Here is a 26,343-nt window from a genome sequence, read left to right as displayed (position 1 = left end):
AGGATGCTGTGGTCACCCATTCACATCTCTGAATACTACTCACTGCTGCCCAAAGACAGAGAGCATGCCTTTGCCTTGCACGAAGCAGTGTTTGGCTCCTTACAGCGACTCGGCAAATGTTTTATTAAGTGCATGCAAGTGCACATGAATAAATGCCACAGAGAAAAACTGGCTGCCGGATGCCAGCTCGTCACTTGCCATGGCTGCTGGAGAGCTGTGGTGGAAAAGATTATGAGTTCAGGAGCGAACAGAGCTGTGATTGATTAGTGATGCCTGTCACTAATGTTAGGGATCTGGCAACTGTGCTTCGTCATTTCCACCCCAAACAGATGTGTACACCTGGGCAATATGCAGATGAGGGGAGGGATGAGAAGGAAAGCAGGTTTGGTAATGCTCCAAAATTCTCTACCTTGACCTAACGACTTGGCCTCAGGACCAAAGGATATTCCCAATCAACAGTTCTCTGTTACCAACACTGAGAGATAGAGACCCATGAGAACAAACTGAGGACATGGAGCATCCTTTTGGCTTCAAAAATCTTGGTTCTCACAGTGTGGGGACACTCTGGCCACTAGAAGTACCTAGGAAGCCCAGGAAATTATGCAGAAGTCACTGTTGTTGGCCAGAATTATCAATAATCCCTTGGACACCATAAGCAGCTGATCACTCTGGGCATCTGGTCAATCGAGTACAGCCCCAGCTGTCACTTAAACCCAAGCCAAGAAAGTGTGGTGATAATCCAGACTGGAGAACCAAGGGTACCAGACCCAGGAAAAGTCTGCTTAAGATCACAGTAGCAGGCTCCCCAGGTAACAAGATCTGGTTCAGTCAAGCCACCAACTGCTGCTCTCTTTAGAGGTCTCTGGTCTCTAGGTCCTTGAATCCCCAAAGACGGGCTTCTCCTCTTCAAGGCCAATGCCATGCTAGCCATGCTCTGGGCAGCCACTGCAGGGAGAACATGTCATCTCATCTCCAAAACCATGTACTGTCTTCACAGTCACCCACCTGGCACCTTCCCCTACTCTAATCATTACCATATCACATCTGCCCTTTTGGTGTACCACCAGGAATTCACTTGCACCCCGCATCACTTTCTACTTTAATTATTACCAGGTGTGGCAAGCCTGGCCTGTCTTCAGGGGTTCCCTGGCAGTCCTGTGTCCTCTCCCCCCTTTCTTTTTTTTTTTCCATTTTTTATTAGGTATTTAGCTCATTTACATTTCCAATGCTATACCAAAAGTCCCCCATACCCACCCACCCCCACTCCCCTACCCACCTACTTCCCCTTTTTGGCCCTGGCGTTCCCCTGTACTGGGGCATATAAAGTTTGCGTGTCCAATGGGCCTCTCTTTCCAGTGATGGCCGACTAGGCCATCTTTTGATACATATGCAGCTAGAGTCAAGAGCTCCGGGGTACTGGTTAGTTCGTCAATAAGACAAAAAGACCACCAACAGATTGGAAAAGGATCTTTACCTATCCTAAATCAGATAGGGGACTAATATCCAACATATATAAAGAACTCAAGAAGGTGGACTTCAGAAAATCAAATAACCCCATTAAAAATGGGGCTCAGAACTGAACAAAGAATTCTTACCTGAGGAATACCGAATGGCAAAGAAGCACCTGAAAAAATGTTCAACATCCTTAATCATCAGGAAAATGCAAATCAAAACAACCCTGAGATTCCACCTCACACCAGTCAGAATGGCTAAGATCAAAAATTCAGGTGACAGCAGATGCTGGCGTGGATGTGGAGAAAGAGGAACACTCCTCCATTGTTGGTGGGATTGCAGGCTTGTACAACCACTCTGTAAATCAGTCTGGCGGTTCCTCAGAAAATTGGACATAGTACTACCGGAGGATCCAGCAATACCTCTCATGGGCATATATCCAGAAGATGCCCCAACTGGTAAGAAGGACACATGCTCCACTATGTTCATAGCAGCCTTATTTATAATAGCCAGAAGCTGGAAAGAACCTAGATGCCCCTCAACAGAGGAATGGATACAGAAAATGTGGTACATCTACACAATGGAGTACTACTCAGCTATTAAAAAGAATGAATTTATGAAATTCCTAGCCAAATGGATGGACCTGGAGGGCATCATCCTGAGTGAGGTAACACATTCACAAAGGAAGTCACACAATATGTACTCACTGATAAGTGGATACTAGCCCAAAACCTAGGATACCCAAGATATAAGATACAATTTCCTAAACACATGAAACTCAAGAAAAATGAAGACTGAAGTGTGGACACTATGCCCCTCCTTAGAAGTGGGAACAAAACACCCTTGGAAGGAGTTACAGAGACAAAGTTTGGAGCTGAGATGAAAGGATGGACCATGTAGAGACTGCCATATCCAGGGATCCACCCCATAATCAGCATCCAAACGCTGACACCATTGCATACACAAGCAAGATTTTATCGAAAGGACACAGATGTAGCTGTCTCTTGTGAGACTATGCCGGGGCCTAGCAAACACAGAAGTGGATGCTCACAGTCAGCTAATGGATGGATCACAGGGCTCCCAATGGAGGAGCTAGAGAAAGTACCCAAGGAGCTAAAGGGATCTGCAACCCTATAGGTGGAACAACATTATGAACTCTCCCCCCTTTCAATGTTTACTAAATATGGAACCCATATAAATCCGAGTCAGCCAGCTTCATGGGATTCAAGGCCCTTGTCTTATTCCAACTAAAGAAAGGCATCCCATGTTTGTTTCATTAATGTATTTTAGAATTACACATAAAATTGTTTTAAAATTTTCTATTTCTAAATGTTTCTATTACTTTAAGAAAAATAAAATCTGAGAGAACAACTCAACTAAACAATTACTGAAGGTGGTACGGTCACAATACTGTGACTAGACAGATGCTCCAGTAGCTCACACAGGCTCTTAGACTTGAACACTGGTGACCATACAGGATTCTACACCAAGACCAAGCCACAAAGAAAAGGCAAAAATGTTCCCAAGCCTCAAGCCAGAACCCTGTTCTCCAGCTTTCCAAAGATGAAGAGATAGGATTTAAACATACATGCTTTCTAGGGCCCCTGACCTAAGCCTATATCCCTCCCCAGAGTAACTAAGGCCTAACAAATTACCCCAAACAAAGAGAAAAATCATTCAAAACTTAGGACAGTAGACTCCAGCGTTGTGAGAGGCCACACCCATGAAGTGAGGATTACCTGAAAGATCTGCCCACACTGCCCATGTGCTATAAGACTTAGCTCTAGAACTCTCTACCTGCCTAGTCCCATTCATTGTCTACACTTCAGGACCTAAATCCTTGGTCCAGGGTAGTCTGGAACAGAAGAGGACATAGGGACCCAAGAAGACAGAACCTTGAGCTCAAGAATTGGTTGCTCATAGTCCAAAGAAATTTACTGAGTCCAGTTTTGCCAGCTATAAAATGATCTAGACATGTGTACACATCTCACTAATCTACGGTGGTGTGCATGTGAGATAAGTGAGGCACGCGTGGGTACCCCGCAGATCACAAGAGTGCCTGTTTGTAGCACAAAGCATGAAGCAGAACAAAGGAGTTTTGTACCCAGAAGCAGAACCCAAGAGCCAAGTGCCCAAGTGACAGGGAAGAAGCCTTAAGGGCAGCAGGTGCAACCAAATAAGCCTGCAGTCTGGAGTCACTTAGCAATGGGTAGCTCAGAGCAGCATCTTGCTCTCTCCAAGAACTCCTCTACCCTCTCCACACAATGACAATGCTGGAGGCAAAAGGCTAGAAAACCTCTACCTTCCTGATTCCAGAAAACAGTAGAGAGCAAGTGGCTGCAGTGGCCTCCAACAGCTAACCCAAGGCCCAGTTACCCAGTTCTAGTCACACAAAACAGCAGCGGGGAGGGTCCCAGCCTGACTTTTCTAAAAGTGGCACATGGGTGGGGAGGAGTGGAGAGATAGAAGCTCTATTACCTAACACCAGAACACAGAGGCTCAGATTCACTGTCTCCCTCCCTAACTGGATGTGGCTGCTCCCTTCTCTTTTTAAGGCTCTCAGCCCCGGGGCTGACGAGATGCTTCAGCAGGTAAGGGCGCTTGCCACAAAGTCTAATAACCTGAGTTTGATTCCCCCCCAAACCCCACAGTAGAAAGAGAGAACTGACTCTTACAAGTTGTTCTCTGATGTCTACATTTGTGGCATGGCATGGATACATACAGGTAGAATAAATAAAGGCAAATAAAAGAGAATATCATCTCTGCCTCAAGGGGCTTATACAGAATCAGAAAAATAAGCTTATATACAAGGGTTTTTGGGGAGCCTTAACTCCAAGAGGGGCCCCCATCTCCCACCCCCAATCCTGCTCGTACTCTCGGTCTCTCTTTCCTCTCTCTCTCTCTCTCTCTCTCTCTCTCTCTCTCTCTCACACACACACACACACACACACACACACACACACACACATGCACGCACACATGCACATGCACACCATTGTGCTGTCCACTGAGGCTGCTCTGAGTCCTGCTCCTGCCCTGCTCAGAACCTCTCATAGGGCAGGATCAGGGCCTGTGGATGTTGATATCTCAGAGGATACAGGCCCAGGCTGCTAGGACAAGCAGATATAGCACTTTCAATAACTACCCTTATTACATGAAAGTGAGGCAGAGGGGCTTTGTGGGAAAAGCTAACTCCTGAAGGCCACCAGAAGCATGGGGGGGGGGTCAGGGAGGGGCACAAAGCAGGTGTCAGTGACAGAGGGAAGGAGTCACACACGTGCAAGTTTCATCCTTCTAGAACTTTCTCCCAGGGAGGTCCTTTTTGCCCAGGAAGTCCCCAGGATACCTCCCAAAGCCAAGTCTTGAAGTCCCATGAGTCCCTCTGGTTTGGCCCAGATACTGGTGACTAAGGCCCAGTGTTAGCCTGCTGGACAAACAGAGACAGCCAGCTCTCTCCTGTACCCCTACTCCTGTTCTAGGCCCCACCCCCAACCTCAAACCCTTGTCCTTCTCTCTCTCACTTACACACTCTCTCTTTTCAAGCCTGTGAATAAGAGTGTATCACAAGAATCTTCCAGCAGGCCTCCCTGACTCTCTGCATCCCTCCCTTACCAAATGATCCACCCAGGGTCAGATTAACTCCTGTGATCTTGGCTCCGAGCAGATCCCACACACCCCCATGGCCCAAGTCTGTCAAGATCTCACTGTTCAACACTTTCTGCCTAGTCTATGTGCACAGGACCCACCCCTTCCAACACAGAACTTCCTGTCCTGACAAACCGTAATTCTTTGAGCTCAAAGCCATGGGTCTGTAAATGTTTTCAGTAAAGGGTCAGTGGCAACCATTTTTGGCTTTGCAGCCAGAATAACTGCCACAACTTCCTACAATGCTGCCTATGACACAGGGACAATATGCAAACACCCTAAGTCAGCAGCTCAGCTCTTCCCTCGGCCTGCCACACCCTTGTTTACTCCAAACTATGGACTCAATGCCCATCTAATTTCTTCAGCCCTGGCAGGGGGTTTTCCCTTGCTGGCTCGTCCCCAGCTTTCACAGCCACACAAGGCAAGCCCTCCAACACTAAACCCAAGTAGATCAATCTTTTGAATGGGACTCCAGTCTATCCCACTGTTTTGAGGAACAGGGAACTGGCTGATTAAAGTTCTCAGTCTCAGGTGTCAGTATAGTTAGAGTTTCTAATGAACAAATGAAGACATGTGCTAATGGGTTCCCCAGTCCCAAGCTCCAGTACCAGTGGGCCTGGGGAAGAGAGCCATACAGTAAGAGTATAGGATGAGTAAAGACAGAAATGTGATACTTTGCAAGGCCCACTTCAGGCATCAGGTGAAGGTCTTACAACAATCCTTTAGTCCTCTTTTCAGCTGTCCAAGATAGGGCACCCTCCCTGCCTCAGACTTCAGAAACAAAGACCTTGGTTATCTAAGACTGACCTGCCTCCCAGCCAGAGACCAGTGGAGTAGGGGAGGAAAGACAAGGACATTCACACAAGGTTCAAATATGGACAGATATCGAGGCTTGAGACCTCCTCAGAACATATAAGAAGCTCTCAAAGTTCCAGACCAGAGAGCCATATAAAGGGGGCCAGAGTTGGGCTGTTTCTAAGAATGAACCTGAGGCTACATCAAAGACATAGGACAAAGGACCAACTCAGGACTCCCTATGCTGTGTAACATTCCTGCATCCCCTCCAGCAGGCCTTCAATTAGAATAAGAAACCTCAACCCCACATCCACTTTTTGTGCAGAGCAGACTTGAAAGGGAAGAAGCTGAAGGCAACTAGAGGCCCAGAGGTCCTATCCCTGCTCAACCACCAAGTGGCTATGAGGTCGCCAACAGGTTATTGTGTACCCTAGGACCTCCCCACCCCCACCCCGTTTGGGGAAGAAATATTAAAGGATCCATGAAGACTTAACACCTAGACACACCTTAGGTTCTTATCAGGCTGCTATCTCTAGGGGCCCCTTGAATTTCCCCCAAGGAAGGAAAGATATATGAAGGGAGATAGGAAATATAATCTTGCCTCTTCCAAGCTGTATTTTGGAATATATAGGATCCCAACCCTAACCTGAGCTTCCTGCTCTGCCCCCATTCAGGGACTCTTTCTATAATCATATATTACTGAACTCCCAAGTTCATCAAGACCACCATAGAGTCATAGATCAAAGATATCGTACATTAGCAGAGTGATGGACATTAGATGGGTGTAGAATGGGAAGAATTAAAGTCCCCAGGCCAGCCCCTAGCTGAGGCAGGACAAAGCAGCCTGGCATGGGTGGAAGGGGTTCCCTAAAATAGATAGTAATCAGTGATTCAGAGGTGCCCCCCCTTGCATTTCTAAGCAGGAATTTAGGGAGAGATCGTATGCAGGTGTCTCCTAAGTACCTGATTTTCTTCTTTGTCTTCTAGAATGACTGTCCCTAGTATTCTGTTCAGTGACTTAAGTCAATGAGTGCCAGGATGACAAGCCCTGGGGCTATGCCTGAAAGAATGCCTGCTAATGAGCCTCCCACCCCTACCCCAGCCCCAGAGCTTCCTAATCCTTGTCTTTGGGCAGCAAGCCTCCATATACAATGCATTTTCACATCATCTCCCAAACAGCTTGTCCATCATCTCCTCTGGAATGAAATCAGGATTAAGACAAGGCCCCCCAGACTAGAACCTGGTGAAAGCCCAGGTTTTAGGTGGAAAAAAAAATAAGTAAGGATGCTTTGCAACCTAATACACCCCCCCCCAAAAAAAACAATGAATGGGGGTCCATAAGATGGAAGAGTCAATACAGGTGTAAGCCTAGCAACCTGAGTTAGAGCACCAAAAATCCACACAGTGGTGGAAGAAGAGCATTTACTCTACAAAGTTGTCCTCTGACCTTTACATATGTGCTATGGCATGTGCACCTGTGTATATACATCATACACAAACAGGTTACAGATAACAATAATTGATTGATTGATTGATCGATATGTAAAGAATTAATTTTTTTCTAAAAAGAAATAATGAGATATGGAGTTTTTAGGCACTGAAGAGTCTTGGGTGAGGGCTCATGCCGCAGCACTAAACTTCTCCTACTTAGGGTCACCCTCTTTAGCAGATAGGCTATTACCGTGAAGGATGTCACTGCTTGGCCATCAAAGCCATAAAGACTGTCTGTCTTAGTTAAGAATTCCTATAGCTGTGATGAAACAGCATAACCAAAAAGCAAGTTGAGGAGCAGAGTTGATTTGGCTTAAACGTCCACATTGTAGTCCATCAAGCCAGGACAGGAACAGGAACTCAAGCAGGCCAGGAACGTGGAAGCAGGAACTGATGCAGAAGCCATGAAAGAGTACTGCTTTTTGGCTTGCTCCTTGTGACTTACTCAGCCCGCTTTTATAAAGAACCCAGAACCACCAGCCCAGGGGTGGTACCACCCACAATGGGCTAAGCCATCCTCCATTAATCACTAATTAAGAAAATGCTCCACAACCTGATCTTATGTAAGCATTTTCTCAAAAGAGGTTTCTTCTTCTTAGATGACTATAGTTTGGGTCAAGTTGACATAAATCTAGCCAGTACACAAGACAACACAAACTGTATTAACCTCACTCACCAATGTTTCCCTATAAGCTCATATAAGACCTAGTATGTTATGGGTCTATGAGCTACATTGCATGGATGGATGGAAGAATGGATGGACAGAGGAACACTGTAAGTCTTAGAGTCAGATGAAGGTTTGAAAATTCAGGTCACCAACAGTCAGCACAGGTATATTCACCTAAGACCTCTGGATCATTTTCCTGAATATTGAATAGGAATGTTGTCACCTCATTGTGAATTCAATGAGATGAGAATTATCAGCGTACTAGTTGATAGTTACCAGACAGGAGCTTTATGGTAACTATTACATTTCTCTTATGCCCCAGTATATCTGATAAAATACTGTTAGGTAACAGGTGTTTTCATATTATCGAAGAATATGCCTAAATTAACAAAGAGGTGAGAAAAGTTCATTCCTAACTCCCTACCCCTTGGGCTCCTAAACTCAAGGAACCTTCAATGCTCCTTTGGTGGCCCCGGTTGAATGGTTTCCCATAACATGTCTGACACCATGATGTTTTCTGGATCTTAAGCCACCCCAAGCTCCAGCTCCCAAGCTTCAGAGGCACACCCCTCACCTGGATAGATGTGCAGGTGGTGATGACACTGGTCCCCAGGCTGGTGCTATCACTGAGGTCATCTGGCAGTGAAGGAGTTTTCTCTACCCGAGGGGCCTGGGTAGCTGAAAATGTGGGGCCTTTGGGAGACATGTTCACATCTGTGCCATTGCCAAAGGCTTGAATGGCATTCCCTGGAGAGAGGACAGATAGAAACAGCAAAATCAGAACCCACTTCCATCATGCCTGGTTGAACTTATTCCGAACCACTGCCCTCCCAAAAGGGCCCAGAAACTGAAGGCAAAATGGTAGGATATTAGAATTTGACTTTGCTAAGGCTCCCGTCAGACTTAAAATGATCTCCCAGTTGGTGAGAAAAATAGAAGAGGAGAGCTAGACCAGGCTCTCTGCTCTGCAGTCTCCTCAGTCTAAGTTCTTCTAAGGACACCTGGGACCCTGTCACAGTAGAACATCTGCTGTTCCTTGCCATTTCAGCTGACCCAACTATCCTCAAGAGATACAGCCTCTGAGAAGCCTTGAGCCCTCCCTTGTCCAGGAGGACATGGGTGTCTGAACTCTGACACCACAGAGAACTACATCCTACAACTTCCATCTGTGCTGGGGTCACACGTGACTCCGCAGTTTACCTCCATCTAGCTACACGTCCTTTAATGACAAGCACTGGGATCTATCTCGGAATTCCTGAATAGACAGGAAAGGGAAAAAAGACAGATGAACAGAAGGAAGAAAGGAGAGAAGTGAAGGGGGAGGGGGAGATGTACAGATGGAATTATCAGCAAGGGATATCAGACTGTAAAGACCAAAGGCAGGCTGCATTTGACTGGGACCTCTTCTCCATGCAACCTTTTGATCAGTAGTTAAAAGACCTTTTTTTTTTAAGTCCTCAGTTCCAATAGGTAAGAGCCAGTACATGGAGAGGGTGCCTGTGGTCCTCAGGAGAAGACCCAGTCTCCAAGAGAAACTGGATGCTGCTGTCAGAGCAGCAAACTAAAGTCCTTTTGCATTGACCTTCCATGGGCTTAGGGACTCTGATGGTAGACTTGTCATGGGCAGCCCACTGACAGTTCTAGTATGAAATCTCTAAGAACTCAAACCTTCAGGTCTGTGGAGAAAGCCCTATATGATGCAGAAGCCACATAGGTATCACTGGCCATCCTAACAAAATAAGAGGAAAACAACCAGGGCAGACCACTCTAGGTTTCCTCCCAGGAAGCAGAAATGTTTCCTGGGTAGGGAACAGAAGGGACATAGAGGTATGGGAAAGTTTTCTCAGACTTACGGAGGCATGGGTTTTCTGTGAAGTCCTTGAGGAACTTCTCACACTCTTCTTCCATGTTCCCACTGCCACGACAATTGCACCAGGGAGACACCACGATGCCCGTGGGGTTGGAGTCCACATAGTTCGGTGTCATATCAAACCCTGGGAATGATGATGCATAGGCACAATAGGACAGTTTTTCACCTGCCCCCCCCCCGAAAACTTGTGCTTGTGACACCCTAACTTACAATCCTAACTCTGAGCACATTTACCTCTGGTGACTATGAGGTCACCAGGAACAGAAAGGACAAAGGCCCAGAGAACCACCAGACTCTGTGTCATCAGAAGGGCAGGAAAGACCCCATTAGCTCCCACCCTATCTTCAGTCTTCCTTGCTTTCTACCTTGAAAACATGCAGAGTGATTCTTCTAGAGTCAAGGAGTCAAAGGCTCCTGTTCTGGGTTGGATCTCAGTGCTAGCATTTGCCAACTAAATGAACCTGGTCAAGGAACTCAATTATCTCTTAAGCATCAGTTGCCTTGCCTGGAAAATAGAAACATCAACCACTCTTTAGTGGAAGCTCTACACTTACTCATTAGCAATCCCTAGAAGGCTGTAGCTTAATTTCCAAAGCCTTGTAACAAAGGCACGGGGTCCCTCCTGATAAGGAGGTAGCCTCCCTTCCCCCTAGATGCTCTGTCTGAATCTGCCACAGGCAAGGTTATGCTGTCAATCTCCCAACAGCCTTGGGCTGGACTGCAGCAACCCCCACCCCAGTGAGACCAGGGGTGGGGCTGAGGGAAGAAACTACTTAAAGTACAGAAAATGTAAGCAGGGCTTACCAATCATGCCAGCATAGGAGCCCAGACATGCCTGGTAGTTGTCCGCAGGGCAGCTGGTGATTGTCCGGTAGGAGGCTCGACAGTTGGCGTGGAAGTCTGCCAGGCGGGACCTGGTGTTGGGAAAAGACCCAAGGAGGAAACAGTTTAGTCTGGCAGCCTGCTCCAGCCTCCTCCACACTGCCTGGGGCTCCACACTGCAGATCCTAGAACCTGAGGAAGCCAGGAAAGGGGGGAGTAGAAAGTGAAGGGAGGCCTATGGAGCTGGGCATAGTGCAATTTAAAAGCCCAAGCCGTGCACCTGTCATACCTGCACTTAGAGGTCTAAAGCGGGAGGGTTTGAGGCCAAACTGGGCCACATAGTGAGTTCCAGGCCAGCCTGGAACATAGTGTGAGACCTGTCTCAAAAAAGAGCAAAACTAAAGAACCATTCTCTAAATGGTCCTTGTTAGCAGAAAAACAGAGGGGGCAGGGCTGTGCTGGTAGACAGTATCCAGACCTGGGACAGGGTACAAGTTTCTACTTCCTGACAACTAAAACCTTGAAGAATGTTGTCCATATCCTGGAACACATTGCTCTTCCCAACCCAAAGTGGACCTAATGATCCCCACCCTACTAGCCTGTAGCTCGAAGAAGCCAGAACTCAGAGAGAGGGAAGGCAGGGTCTCCTTAGGGTGAGGCATCTCCTCATTGTCACCTGGACTCTTCTGCATCGTCCCAGAGCAGGCCAATAGGTAGCCCCTCTCCCTACCTCCCCAGCTCACCAGACATAGCCCACCTTTTAAATGTTTCTCTTCATGACCTAGCATGCCATCACCCATTGTCATCAGTACCTGTGACATGGCTTTGTAACCACCTGTGCTGTACAGCTCAGTCACACTCAGCCAGGAGCAGGTCCAGGCCTGTTCTCATTACCCCGCCACAGAGTTGAATGTGGCACAAAGTCACACCCTTGGCTAGCTCCCTTCTTTTTCCCTCTTCTCCTAGTACTCTGGCCACAGAAGTTTCCATCAGCCTGGATTACGGAAGCTTCCCCCTTATCCTGTCTAAGGCAACCATCACCCCCTAGAGGGGAGTGTCCTGCCCATGTGACCCCATTCATCAGCCCCTCTCAGTCTCTGACAGCACAAAGCAAGCATGGTCCCACTGACACTTCAACCTCAGACTTATGACTTCAACTATAAGAGAGTCTGTTTCTGCCATAAGCTACCTGGTCTCTGATACTCAGGTACATCCTTGGGGGACACTATGGGGTTTTCAAATACTCCATTTTGGCCAAATCTCCCCCCAGACAGAAGCAACAGGAGAACATAAAGGCAGAATGGAGGTCCTGTAGAATCCTATATCGTGAGCAACCACTGTTTACCATCTTCTCTATGAAGCTGTTTAAACATCTTCTCTACGGGTTATTTAAACACACCCTCTAACTGAAATGCAAGAGTCCATTTCAATTCCATGTGGGCATGTATGGACTCTATCTCCTACTTCCTGCATCCCCAAAGCCACCGAAACCTTCAACACAGAGGTTCTTTTTCCATGATCATGTTGGATTTGTCCTTTTTCTCAGTGCAACCACACAGAAAGCCTAGACCAGGCAACTCAACAGCACAGAGACTTGCTGACATTGCTTTGTTTGATCTTCCCAATAAGAACATCCACTGCTAATATTATTATTTACGTATTTCTTCATCCACATCCTCTAAGGCCCTGTTAATAGTCATGGATGGTAGCTATCCCTCATCTTTGCTCCAACTAGGAGCAGATCCCCTGGCCTGTGTCTGACAGAGTGACGATGGGAATGGTAAGCACATCAATATGGAATCAGAAGGGAACCCCATGACATGTTCAAGGCTCTCCACCCCTCTGATTACGGCACAGGGCTTTGGTGAAATGCTACTATCCTCTCAGTTCCTTACAAATAACATCATCTGCCCAGAACTGAGCTGAGGGTTCCAGCTAGACCTGTAGCTGTTGGAAGCCTCTTGAACTGCTCCCATTGACACCAGCATCCAGAACGGCCTTGTCCTCTCTCAAAAGTTTGACTCCAAGATCACACGACACTAGGAACACCGCATATATTTGTCTGGCTTCGAAGTGCCAGGAACCTCTCAAAACCACCAACTCAAAGGCTGGAGAAGTGGAAATATACATGGGAGGAAATGAAAAATGTCACTTGAGAGATATCTAGGACATTTCACCAGCAAAGGAGAGATCAGCCTGGCTCTATAGGAGAAGTGGGGGTGACGGTGCAAGCCAGAGAACAGAAGGTGAAAGAGTACAGACCCCTCCAAGGATTGTAGCCAGAGGGGTTCCTGAGCTGGCAAGAAGGATACTGGTCCAGCTGCTGGGAGAGCCATCTGTCACATGATGGTGCGCAAGCTCTTGTTCTATTGTGTGACCTGAGGCTCACTGGCTATGTCTCTGGTACTCAGTGTCCCCACTTAAGTAGAAAGCTACGCTTGCCCAGAGCTTCAATAAAGCGGTGAGAGATACTGTACAAAGCAGCTCCCAATGTAGATAGGAATCATCATCTTTACCGCTTTCTCCCTCAGCGCTCTGCCTGGCAATCGCAAACAGGAAATGACTATTCATGACCCACAGAGAACAGAAACACACCACTTTATCCTGTGTGGGCAATGTGAGCATGTCATGAGAAGGGAGGGCTCCAAAGGCCTGCTTGGTGGATCCCAGGAAGACCCTGCCCTCCTGAATCCACTGATCCTTCCCATGCCACGATGAACGCAGGGAAAAAAGCAGGGGCTCTGGAAACTTAGGAACCGTGCGCAGAGCCCCCGCAGCCAGGCCCCCAGGGTAATGTAAAGTGAAAACACCATCTCAGTATCATCTCAGTGTGGCTCCAGCCTACTGCCCTCAAAGAAGTCTGGTGGTTAGTGTCAGGAACCCCAGACGTGATACTGTTCAAAAGTAAAGGATGTGGATTTGGTTGGTGAGGGGACGGGAAGGGAGGGAAGCAGCTAGGCCTTCTGCTGTCATCTTAGCCACTCTCAGCATCAAGGCAGCTTGGCAAGCAAAGGGGACAAATGGGGCCATTTAGAAGGTTGCCAAGTCCAAGTCTCCAGGAGGCCTTTGATTGCTCAAGTTTCTCTCTGCCTCTCAATCTGTGATAAACCCACAGCAGCGAGCTTCCTCTGCCAGAACAAGAGACCAAGTGGAGTCAATTTCCTTCAGGCCCTTTACATACTCCAACTCCAGCACAAGGAGAATCAACCACACGAGCACTCCAGCCCAAACCATTATATGTGGGGTGCCAATTGGTGATCGCCACCTCCTCTAGGCAAAATGCCACTCATCCCCCAGACCCTGAGATATCACTGGTCTCTTGGATTCTGTTTCTGCTGCCAAGAGCTGATCTTTCCCGGATCAGTCCCCCACTTCAGATTTAAGGTCCCCCCTCCTGCCCTCCAGAAAAGAGGTGGGGTAAAGAAATCACTGAGAGGAAAAAACAGGCAGATAAGCAGAGAGAAAAGAGCAGAGAGCCATCAAGAGAGTGGAAATGCACACAAACTAAATTCCTCTCAGCTGAGCTCAGGGGAGCAGGTGGATTGCCCCAAAATCACGAGCCCTCTCTGGGCCTGGTTCATCAACAGCTGTGGCCTATTCAATCACAGGGAAGCAGCAGGAGAGAGACACTTGACCCTAATTTGATGAAAAGGTGGTCATATTAGATGCAGCATGTTCATCTCATTTGAATTTCAGATAAATTTTGTTATTATTACTATTACTATGATTATTATTATTATTATTTTACATCTCAGACATATTTATACTAGAAAAAAGTTTTTTGAATCTGGAATTCAAATTTTACTTGGCATCCTACCTCTTTTTTTTCTATTTGATATTTTTATTGGATATTTTCTTTATTTACATTTCAATTGTTATCCCTTTTCCCAGTTCTGCCCCCTCCCCTCTGAAACCTCCTATCCTATCCTCCCTCCCCCTGCTTCTATGAGGGTATTCCTCCACCCACCTACCCACTCTTACCTCCCTGCCCTCAATTGCCCTACCCTGGGGCATGCTATCTCTTTAATCTGCTGCCACAGGTGCCCTGATCAAAGGAGAAAGAACAGAGCTGGTAAGCAGAAAGCAAGCCACATAACACCCTTCTCAAAGTGTAGTAAACAGACTACCAGCACTGTCATTGGCCAGAAATTGCTAGGCATGCAAATTCTCTAGGCTCCGCCCCAAACATACACTGCCTAAAATTGCTGCATCAAAGCTGGTAATCTCACTACCAAGCCTTCAGATGCTGGAATGGCAGGCTCTGAGTCTCAAGTGTGGCAATCTGCACAAGCTGCTGAGTTGGGCTTGTGGGTGCCCTTCAGATCCTGCCTTCTGGCTTCAGCTTTAAATACTCCTGCTTTATGCCCCAGACTTGGAAGAAAAAAAGCCCTAGGAAAATTGTGGTAGCATGCTTCTATACACATGTATATATGTGTGCATGCACACACACACACACACACATACACACACACACACACACACACGCACACACTCCTGCGTCCAAAGAAACACATAGTACATAGTTATAGGGACATGCCCTTATGACTGCTTTGTATGTGGTATTATCCAAAAGAAAAGGACACAGGTTCCTGTCTTTTATTAGTGACATTCTGACTTGGCCCAGGCTACCACACCTTTACAAGTCTGCTTAGGAGAGCTACATTTGGATCTGAAGGGTCCCCACAGGCCTGTGTGTGGAATGCATGTTCTCCAGCTACTGGTGCTATCTAAAGGGACTGTGGAGCCTTAGGATAAAACACATGGAACTCAAGAAGAAGGAAGACCAAAGTGTAGATACTTTGATCCTTCTTAGAAGGGGGAACAAAATACCCATGGAAGGAGTTACAGAGACAAAGTGTGGAGCAGAGACTGAAGGAATGGCCATCCAGAAACTGCCCCACTTGGGATCCATCCCATATATATCCACCAAACCCAGACACTATTGCAGATACCAACAAGAGCTTGTTGACAGGAGCCTGATATAGCTGTCTCCTGAGAGGCTCTGCCTGTGCCTGCAAATGCAGAAGTGGATGCTCACCGCCATCCATTGGACTGAGCACAGGGTTCCCAATGAAAGAGCTAGAGAAAGTACCCAAGGAGTTGAACAGGTTTGCAGCCCCATAGGAGGAACAACAATATGAACTAACCAGTATCCCCAGAGCTCCCAGGGACTAAACCACCAACCAAAGAAAACACATCAACCATTTCTAACAGGTATTTTGTCTGAGTAGCACAGAGAAATTGACACAGGAGGTGAATTTCTCAGTCAGATCCCCAGACTGTTCCAATGCTGGCCCATGCAAGGCTTCTGGTTTGCACATCTTTCGACTATCAAGTTGCAGCTCCCACGTGGCTAGAATGGAAGCCAACAAGTCCCAGTTTGTCGTTGTACGCCATGGCCAGGAGCCTGCCAATCAGAATGGTATCATCACCAGCACCGGTAACTGCCAATGACAGCACACTGGAACATTTCATGAAAGGGTAAAGTGTTCCCAAGAAGAGAAAATGGCTCAGGATAGACTGTGTGAACAACACCTTCTGGAACCTGAAGATGCCTGGCCCAGATTGGATCAAGTGTTTCTTGGCCATCATGGTCCAACAGGGGGTCCTGACTAAGCTTCTCCTGATGAAGCAGGCAAGAAAGAACATTTGCTTCTGGTTATCCCGGCTTGGGCACAAACATACCAGGTCTACAGTGTTGTTAAGAACACTTACATAGCAATCTGAATAAAGAAATGGAGGAGGAGAGGGGGGTGGACACGGAGGAATGGAGAGAAGAGAGAAAGGAGAGAGGAAGAGGGGGAAGGTTTCCTCCCTTGCTCCCTAGGATACACTATAGCTTCTATGCTTTCATTTTATAAACCAATCACTTTATTTTTAACCTAGCTGGGTCTCGGATAGTTAAAATTAAAAACAAAACAACAAAAAAAAACAAAACAAAAAAAAACAAACAAACAAAAAAAACCAAATGACTACTACTTAACTTCATTCTCTGATATTAAAAGGCTTTCTCTAGCCAAGCTTGAAACAATCAGGGGGGGGGGGGGAAGCACACTATGAAAAGGTTACACAGAAGCCCACGGACATGGCTCAGTGGACAAAGTGCTAGCCTCACAAAGGAAGACCTGCTTTGAATCCCCAGCACACACACACACACAACTAAGCATGATGTCACCTGCTTATAGTTCTAGGACTGAGGAGACAGAGGCAGGAGGATTCCCAGAGCTCACTGGACAGCCAAGCCTAATAGAGAAGCTCCAGGCCAATGAGAGCCCCTTTCTCAGATGAAGAGAACAGCATCCCTGAGAATGACACCTGAGCTCATCCACTGACTCCCACATGTACACATATGCTCCACTCATAGCCACCCCCAAACACATGTGCTCCACCCCAGACACCTCCAAGCACACGTGCTTCTCCTCCAGCTAACCCCCCGCCCCCGTATACATGCCGCCACCACCCCCAAGACACACATTTAAAGTAATATTAATTAATAAATTTTTAAAACCTGCCCTGGGACCCCATTCCTGCCAAACTACCACACATAGCCCCAGCCTGCCATACCAGGCTGGCAACACCTCAACCCCAGATACCTGCAACTATTCCTCAGGAGCATCTCTCCAACCCAACATTCAAATACAGCCCAGCTTAAAGCTGATGGAAGGCAGCTTTACCCCTCCCCCATCCAAGAAGCCTCCTCCAACAGAACTTACTACAAAGGGTACGACCCAGCAGGAGTCCAGACACACAGCTCCCCACCCCTGCAACTGTGTAGAACTGCTATCACCTGCTTAAAGTACTCTACAACTGAGCCAACACACACTGGCCTGGCCTGACCTGACACCGATCCAGATGTCAAGTATACCCCCAGCTGACCAGCTATAAGCAACTCAACCTGGCACAGACCAGTGAAGCACACCCCCATCTTATTACCTGCCTCTTCACTGTCTCCTCCAAGTTCCCCCAGTCCTCCGCCCACCTCCAGGCTCCAGCTTTGTGGCTAAAAAAACACTTAGCAAGACACATCCAACAACCTAAATTCAGATGTCCAGGTCTCATCCAAAAAACACAAGCAATGAAATGAAATTAAAAAGCAAAACAGTCCGCAAGGAGAATTATTTAGATGAAATTGAAGACACGGAATTCAAAAGAACAATTATAAATAACTTCAAAGAGGTCAGAGAATTTAAAGAGATTGCAAACAGCTGAATGAACTCAAAAACAGAACTAAACTGAACGCACTCCAAGTAAATACAAGGAAATATCTTAATGAAACAAGGAAGTTCATGCAGAATGTGAAAACAGAAGTCAACGAAGAAGCTGAAATGACCAAAGAAAAGTCAACCTGAAATAAAGCTAGAAATGAAATTCTCAACTCGTGCAATGAAAAGCTCAGTGGATAGTTTCACAGACCAGATGGATCGCCTGGGAGATAGAATATCAGGACTTAAAGACAAATTAGAGGAACTGAACCATTCAACCAAAGAAAATGGAAAAATCAAATTTTAATGCACAAACAGACCATGCAGGGTCAGTGAGACACCATTAAAGACCAAATCTATTAATTATAGGTATACAAAAAAAAAAGAGAGAGAATTCCAGGTCAAAGGCTTGGAAAGTATTTTCAATAAAATATAGAATAAAATTTTCCAACCTTGAGAAAATATGTCCATACAGGTATAAGAAGCCCAGAGAACTCCAAATAGGCAGGACCAGAAAAGAATATTTATCCACATGTGATGGTTAAATTTTTTTTAAAAAAAACACCTCTAACATTGCAAACTTTATATGCCCCAGTACAGGGAAATGCCAGGGCCAAGAAGCAGGAGTGGGTGGGTAGGGGAGCAGGGCAGAGGGAGGGTATAGGGAACTTTCGGGATAGCATTTGAAATGTATATAAAGAAAATATCTAATTAAAAAATGCAAAAAAAAAAACCCACCACCACTAACAACAACAATAAAAGGACATTGAAAGCTCCAAGAAAGGTCAAGTCACATAAAAGATAAAGCCCATTTGAATAACACCTGATTACTCATAGAAACTTTTAAAGTCAGAAGATCTAGGGAAGATATAGTCTGAGCTCTGAAAGATCATAACTGCCAACTCAGAATATTAAACTCAGAAAAGCTATCTTTTATAAGTAAAGGAGAATAAAAACTTTCTGTGATAAAAACAAACTAAAGGAATTTATGACCATTAAGCCTACTCTACAGAGGACGCTGGGAAGAACACTTGAGACTGAAGAGGAAAATAAATACATCCAAGAGAAAAATATACAATACCAGGACAATTCATCACAGAAACTAAGAAAACATCACAAAGTCATCAAAACTACAGAAATTAATATACACCTTTCAGTAATAACTCTGAATATTAATGGCCTCAGCTCCCCAATAAAAAAAAAAGTGCAGACTAGCAAACTGGATTAAAACCCAAGATCCATCTTTTTTTTTCTGCTCCAAGAAACATACTTTATTATCAAGGGAGACATCACTTGGAATAAAGTTATTGAATGGAAAAGGGCACTACAAGAAAATGGAGCTAGGGAACAAGCAAACAGTTACTCCAATATCTTAGAAAATAGACTTCAAACCAAAGCTGGTCAAAAGGAATAGAGAAAGACATTGCATACTCACTAAGGGGGCAATCAATTCATTATGAGAATATCAATTCTAAGACTATATGCACTAAATACAGGTGCACCAAATTTTATAAAACAGGGGCTACTAGATGTAAAGCCACAAATTAACCCAGCATGATAACTGTGGGGAATTGGATACCACAATCTCATCAACAGACAGGTCACTCAAACAAAACTTAGATACATAAACATTGGAATTAAGAGACACTATAGTCAGCCGGGCGTGGTGGCGCACGCCTTTAATCCCAGCACTCGGGAGGCAGAGGCAGGTGGATTTCTGAGTTGGAGGCCAGCCTGGTCTACAAAGTGAGTTCCAGGACAGCCAGGGCTATACAGAGAAACCCTGTCTTGAAAAGAAAAAAGAAAAAAAAAGAAAGAGAGAGAGAGAGAGACTATAATAAAATGGACCTGGTAGGCTTCTCTAAGACATTCCACCAAAACAGCAACTAATACACCTTCTTAGTGGCACATAGAATGGTCTCTAAAACAGACCACAATTTAGGACACAAAGCAAGCCTTAACAAATATAAGAAAATATAAGAAAATGGAAATAACTTCCTGTATTCTGTCAGAACACAATGGAATAAGTCTAGACATGAAGAGCAAGAAAACTGGACCAAGTACATAGACACAGGAGACTAAACAAGACCCTATTGAATGATAATTGGGTCATTAAAAAAAATAGCAAGGAGAAAACACACACTTTCCTAAAATTCAATGAAAAGGAAATCACAGCATACCAAAACCTCTGAGACATAATGAAGGCCATCCTAAAGGGAAAGTTTATAGTGCTAGATGACTGTATCAAAAATTCTAAACAATTTCAAATGAAATAAAACTTAATGGTGTGGTATAAGGCCTTGGAAAAATAAGAGTAAACAAAATCCACAAGTAGTAAACAGGAGAAAATAATTAAGATTGAAGCAAAAAAAAAATTGATGAAATAGAAATTATATAAGCAGTATAAAAATGAGAAAAAAAGAGCTGGCTCTTTTAAAAGATAAACAAGACTAACAAATCATTAGCTAAATTAACTAAAGGAACAAGTGGAATGCCCAAATTAATAAAACTGAGATGAAGGAGACATAACAGATACCAATGAAATTCAGAAAAATCATAAGGCATATCTTAAAAACATATATTCCACAATATATATTCTACTTTTGTGTTGAAAAATATCAAAGAGATGAATGAATTTCTAGGTGCATATGATCTACCAAAATTACACCAAGTTGAAGTAAAGAATTTAAAGAGACCTATAACCAACAATAAACCGAAGTAGTGACAAACACAAAGTCCCCAGGATTTCTCCCTTGTTAATACAGATGCAAAAAAATCTCAATAAAATGCTAGCAAACTGAATTCACTGCAGAATTCTACCAGACCTCTGAAAAAGATCTACAGCCAATGCTATTCAAATTATTCCACAAAACAGGAAAGGAGAAAATTCTTCTAAACTCTTTTTATAAAGCCATCATTGACCTAATATCAAACCAGACAAAGACACAATGATAAACAATAGAGTTCACTTTCCCTCATAAACACAGTTGCAAAAATTCTCAATAAAATAATCAAAAACAGAATTCCAGATCACTCCAAAAGGAACACCCATCATGACTGAGTTGAGTTCGTTCCAATAATGCAGAGATAGGTCAGCAGCCCTAAGTCAATAAATATGAATTCACACTGGTACTGCAAACCAAAACTATGACTGGCGCTCTTGGGCCCCAAGGAAGAATCCACTGAGGCCCCAGGGAAGAATCCACTGATACTTAGCTAGACTGACATAGCAGCAAATCATCTTCTAAATGAATGCCTTTGCATCCACAGTCACAGGATACTCTTGTCCTTATCGGAGAAGCCTTCCTTTGCAATGAATGGAGGTGAATGCAGAGACCCTTGGCTGCACACAATGGTGATAATCAAAGATGGTTAAGGGCTCAGCCCTAAAGGAGAATCTAATTCTCTCTTGGTTAACCTTAATTTTTAACTTCACATAGCCTAGAGTCACCTGACAGAGAGAGACTCAATTGAGGGATTGACCAGATCAGATTGGCCTGTGGACTCTCTGGTCAACTTACTCAGGGAAGAGCTACCCAGAAAGCCCTGAATACTGAGGAAAGATGCATCACTATCAAAAATGACCAGGATGTGAGTTGTGTCTGTATCTAAAATTTTAAATATGAAATCATGTTAAGGGATTAAAAAGCAACAGCCAGCATGGTTTATGCCCCCTGGTTACAAACAGGGAAAATGTTACCCTGAACACTGAGGAAACTCATAAGGAAGTTTCAAAAGACACTATTCTTTGTGTTCTCTTTTAGCAAACTTGCTTAGAAGTTGTAATAATTTCTTGAAGTTTAATTGAACGAAGCCTTGGGAACCCTGCTTTATTATAAACAATAATTTTTCTAGGCCTTTTATTAGAGAAAATGTCCTCAATTCTGAAAGTATCAGCAAACTCAGCCCATTCAATCTTGTGATGAAGAGGCAGAGAGAAGCCCCAGTTCCTGGGAGTGGCCGTGTTGGGGAGAGACTTGGTGCTGGCCTTCGAAAGGCTGCCAACCCATTCTGAACATGAGCTGCCAAGAACCTCCCTCCTCTCCTCTAGATTGTCCGTGGAAGAATCCAGTCAAGCACCCAGTCTCTGCCATGACCCAGCTGCTGGGTTTGAACCTTGGCTCAGCTTGGTCTGAATGACCTACTCAGGTCATTCCATGAGGTCCTGTCTTCCTCGCCTGCTAAATGGAGGTAGCAATGGCACTGGGCTTATGTGGCCCTTAGGAGGATTCAGTGAGCTATCTGATGTGGGGTGGAAGCATCTGGACTGACTCTGGCATAGCGGGTACCCTGCCAGGATGGGTTCTTATGAGGATGAATATGACAGGTGCCACTAAGCTCCAAACCCAGTAAGTGTTTTCCTTGCTGTGCAGGTCAGAACTCTCCCACGTTTCTCAGACCCTCACTTCTACCTTATGACAGACAGTCTCAAGCCATGGAAACATAGTTCTCTTCTGGGGCCAAACCAGAAAAGAACTAGGCGCCACCATCCTCCTTTCCCATCATACAGTCTTGAGTGAGCACCATCTCTCCTCCAGGTTAGCCAAGACGGTGCCCATGGCAAATAATGACCTGGAAATGGTTGTGGTGACAGCCACTGGACCCTAACTAACCAGAAGCAATCAATCAGACCTAGGCTACCACCAGAGAACCTGTATGCCAACCCCAGAGAAGGACCCATACCTTCTCGTGGAAAGAGCCAGCAGGACCAAGGTAGGGCAAAGCCCACCTGGATCTCCACATGGGGATACCCAGGTACAGCTCTCAAGCTACTTTTTTCTCCAAGATATTGTCACTGGACACACCCTTTTATGTCCTCCAAAAACAAATCCTTGTTTTTCCGCTTCTTCTCCATCCCTTCACCTGTGTTCCAAATCTATTATTCCTGGGTAAGAGGAGAAAGGAATTAAATGTATGCATCATTTGATTTTAATTGAAGGACTGTTCTATTTCATTGAACTGCTAAGTAAGCTGAACAGGAGATTGTGTTTACATAAGCAAACCCCAAGTCACTATAGACTTGCTGTCACATTAAGTCAATACTTATGAAGGCTCTCTATTTAATTATTCAGTGAGGATTGACTTATTATTGTGTTAAGAGTGTGGTTAGCCTTGAGCTAGGTAGCCAGCCAGCTGAAAGATTTCTTTCAACTTTCTCTGAATGCTGATATGGTTCTTGCTAGTGGTGTGAGCTTAGGTTTCTTCCTTTCTCCCTCCCCACCCCTGCCTCCCTCCAGCCTCAGAGCAAGGCACTTCAAGTCCACCTCTCTTCAGTTGGGGGCAGCAGGTGATCCTGCGTGGTTGACCTTTCAAATGGTCTTTCTAGGATGGGTAATTTGCCCTAAGAACTAAACATTGGAATTCTCACCCAATCAATTCCTCTCTCCTTAGTACAGTAATCCCAGCCTTTATTCTTCATGTTTCTGACTCTGAGGGCCTCCTCCTAAAAGCCCCAAAGCCTTCACCTGCCTTGTTATTCCCAGCGTTATCCGTCCCTCAGAACATGTTTCTCCATTTTTACATCCCAAACAAATGCCATCTCTCCACAGCATCCCAAACAACATCCACAGCATATTGTCTTAAAGGGATGAAGATGCAGACATGTTCTTATAGCAAACTTAACATTGGAAGGCAAACCCAGAGTGGAAACTTCACCTCAACTTCAGACCAACAAGAGACACAGAATGATACAGTAACTAGGAGCAGGTTGAAGCCAAGTCACCTTGGTTCAGATCCCAGGTGTCAGTCACAAAGGTACATCCTTGGATTCTGCACTCATACACCTTCCAGTAAGCACCACATCCATGAAAGGATGCTAGTGAATTCTGGGAAGAATAACAGAGATTACCACAGAGCAACTAGGACTATCATGCTGGCCCTAGCTTTTAAGAGTAGCCCTCTGTGTATTGAGAGTAACGTCCCCATATAGGAGAAACCTCTGGACTTCTATAGCCCACCATGTACCACTCTGACTCCCAATCATAACTGGAGTAATCTCCATCACCTTATCTATCCTCAACTCCGCCCTCCCACTCCAAAGCCAAGCAGCAACATAGTGGTCCATTTCCCAACCTTGTTTCATAAATCTCCTTTATCACTCCACTTGCTAAAAATACCTTCCTCTAGCCATGTCCTCCTTTAAAACTCTACTAGTTCCAAAAAATTCTAAATTCAGGTCAGTCACATATCATCTCTTCCAGAAAGCCTGAATATCTTTATCTATCTCTGAACATGTTCCATAAACTCCAGTCATGGCTTCTACCATCTATCGTAATTTACATTTTTTCCTATGTACCCAAGGCTGCCCTCAAACTCCTAACTCTCCTGCCTCTACTTCACAAGTAAAAGCCCTTTTTTGCCATGTTTCACTTACTAAACTATGAGTTCTTTCCGAACAGAAACTGTCTCATCCATGTTTGAATCTTCAGTGCCCAGAGGTATAACTGCTGCACAATGATGACACATTAGCCACTGGATGGAGGGCTAGATGAAATAATGAATGGATGAATGGGTAGACAGAAGGATGGGTAGGTAGGTAATATAGATGTGAGTGGACAGATGGTGGGTAAGTGAGTCGGTGCAAGATGGATTGATTAATGAGGGCTATGCTTGAAAGAATGGAGAGCTTTCCTCTAAGCAGCAAGAAACCTGAGAACCCTGCTTCCCTTGAGAAATAAAGTTGCAGGCAGATCCTGTCAACATCACAAAGTGTGTCAATTCTGCATTTACTTGGGTACCAGCATAGCTTAGGTCCCAAACACTCCCTACACTGAGTTTTGTCTTTTCACCTTCCTGTGATCCTGCCTGGTGGTTGTTAAGACTCAGAAATGTCTCTGCCATATCTGGTAATAGCCATCCACTAAAGGAGACCCCGGTGGCCTACAAGAATTAACACGCATCCTTAAGCACCACTTTTAACATGAAGAAGTGCCTTGGGGACCTACAGAAGAGAAGCCAATGTGTCCCTGTGGGAAAGAAAGGCTAGTTAAAGTCTCCATTCTCCAACGAGCAGAAGAGCTAAGGGGCCACTGATGGAGCAGAGTATTAGGGTCAAACACCTGCGCTTACATACCACAAACCCGCAAAGCATTACTGCACCCTCTTAGTGCCTGGTAGCTGTAACACAAATACCCAGAAGATACACTAGAGGACAAGACACAACCATATACTAAAGTACTTCTACAAAGTGAAATGTACTGTGTACACACGGGTTCCACTTTCCTTCTAGGAGCAGTAAAAAGGGAACATTCAGTTCAATTCTCCTCTTAGCCTAGCTGGACAGACAAGATCCCTGAGCAGGAGCCTGAGGGAGGGGAAGGGACAGGTGAGGGCAGAGCCTAGGAGAAGCCGGTGTGCTGTAGCATGGAGCCACCAGGAAACAGGAAAGGACAGGTATGGCTGGGGTCTGCTCCGAGAAAGTACAGGAACCCTTAGACCTTCAGCCCCCTCCTCTTGGACCTCCATTCAGGCCTTTTAAAATGGACTGAATAAACAAATATTTTCCAATCAGGCAAATATCCGGGCAGCTATGCCACCGCTAGGCGTCCTTCTCATTATATAGACTAATGAGAACACTGTGCTTCTCGGGAACAATTTATCAAGGCTACATCCATTATAAATGACATTTTTTTTCCTGAACTAACAAAGGATACGAGGCTAGAGAAACTGGTTAAAAGGAAATGTTTAGCTGATTCCAGAAACCATTTAGAAATTAATTACCAGTCCCTTTGCTGGCCGGTGCTTTCTCCTCTCTGTACCGTTTTTTCTGCCTTGGGCCCCCTACCCTGTCCACCCACCTCCAGGCACCTAAGCCAGGAGCCTGGCAAAGGGAGTGTTGTTCCCTCCTGGGAAAGTGCTGCCTTTGGGGAGGGCAAAGTCTTAAGCAGTAGCTCTGGAGCATAGAAGACCAGATTATCTGTGGTCCCAACTTGCTGATGCAAGAAGAAAAATACAGCAAACTGGCGTTGCTGAACTCAGCTTTTTTTTTTTCCTTTTTCTTCCTTCTTTATCCTTCGCTGAGGTTAGTGTTTTCCAAAGGGGGGGGGGCTTTGAAACAAAAATAAAATCTATAAACTAGGTGTTTCCAACCTGTCAACATAAGGTCAGCACACAGACATTCAGGATAGAGTACAGGCCCTTCGACTTACCTGCACACAGGAGGTGCTCTCTCCCCCCCCCCTCTCTCTCTCTGTGTGTGTGTGTGTGTGTGTGTGTGTGTGTGTGTGTGTGTACCAGAGAAAGAGAGAGAGGCACACATGCAACACATGCCCTGCTACCAACCCCTTAGCTTCATCTAAGAAGGCTTCAACCAAAGATGTTGACAGCTGTGTGATAACATAACACATGCAAGGCAGAGCAAGGAGGCCATTCCTTAGCCCATTAAATATCTTCATACATTT

At 45.3% G+C, this 26,343-nt stretch overlaps 1 protein-coding gene across 3 annotated transcripts in view; it reads right to left on the bottom strand.

Annotated features, from left to right (window-relative positions):
* Gfra2 (glial cell line derived neurotrophic factor family receptor alpha 2) overlaps nt 1-26,343 on the bottom strand; it is an 89,734-nt gene that overhangs the window by 2,800 nt on the left and 60,591 nt on the right. For all 3 annotated transcript variants that reach the window (NM_008115.3, NM_001302094.1, NM_001302095.1), the window contains 3 exons: nt 10,725-10,834; nt 9,904-10,044; nt 8,625-8,797 (listed from right to left, as the gene is read on the bottom strand). In NM_008115.3, coding sequence (NP_032141.2) covers nt 8,625-8,797; nt 9,904-10,044; nt 10,725-10,834 — 424 coding nt within the window. The remainder of the gene's footprint in view (nt 1-8,624; nt 8,798-9,903; nt 10,045-10,724; nt 10,835-26,343) is intronic.

Source organism: Mus musculus, chromosome 14 (assembly GCF_000001635.26).
Source record: "Mus musculus strain C57BL/6J chromosome 14, GRCm38.p6 C57BL/6J".
Classification (NCBI taxonomy): Eukaryota; Metazoa; Chordata; class Mammalia; order Rodentia; family Muridae; genus Mus; species Mus musculus.
The sequence above is the reverse complement of the archived record's forward strand: the minus strand, read 5'-3'. Positions and strand labels throughout refer to the sequence as shown.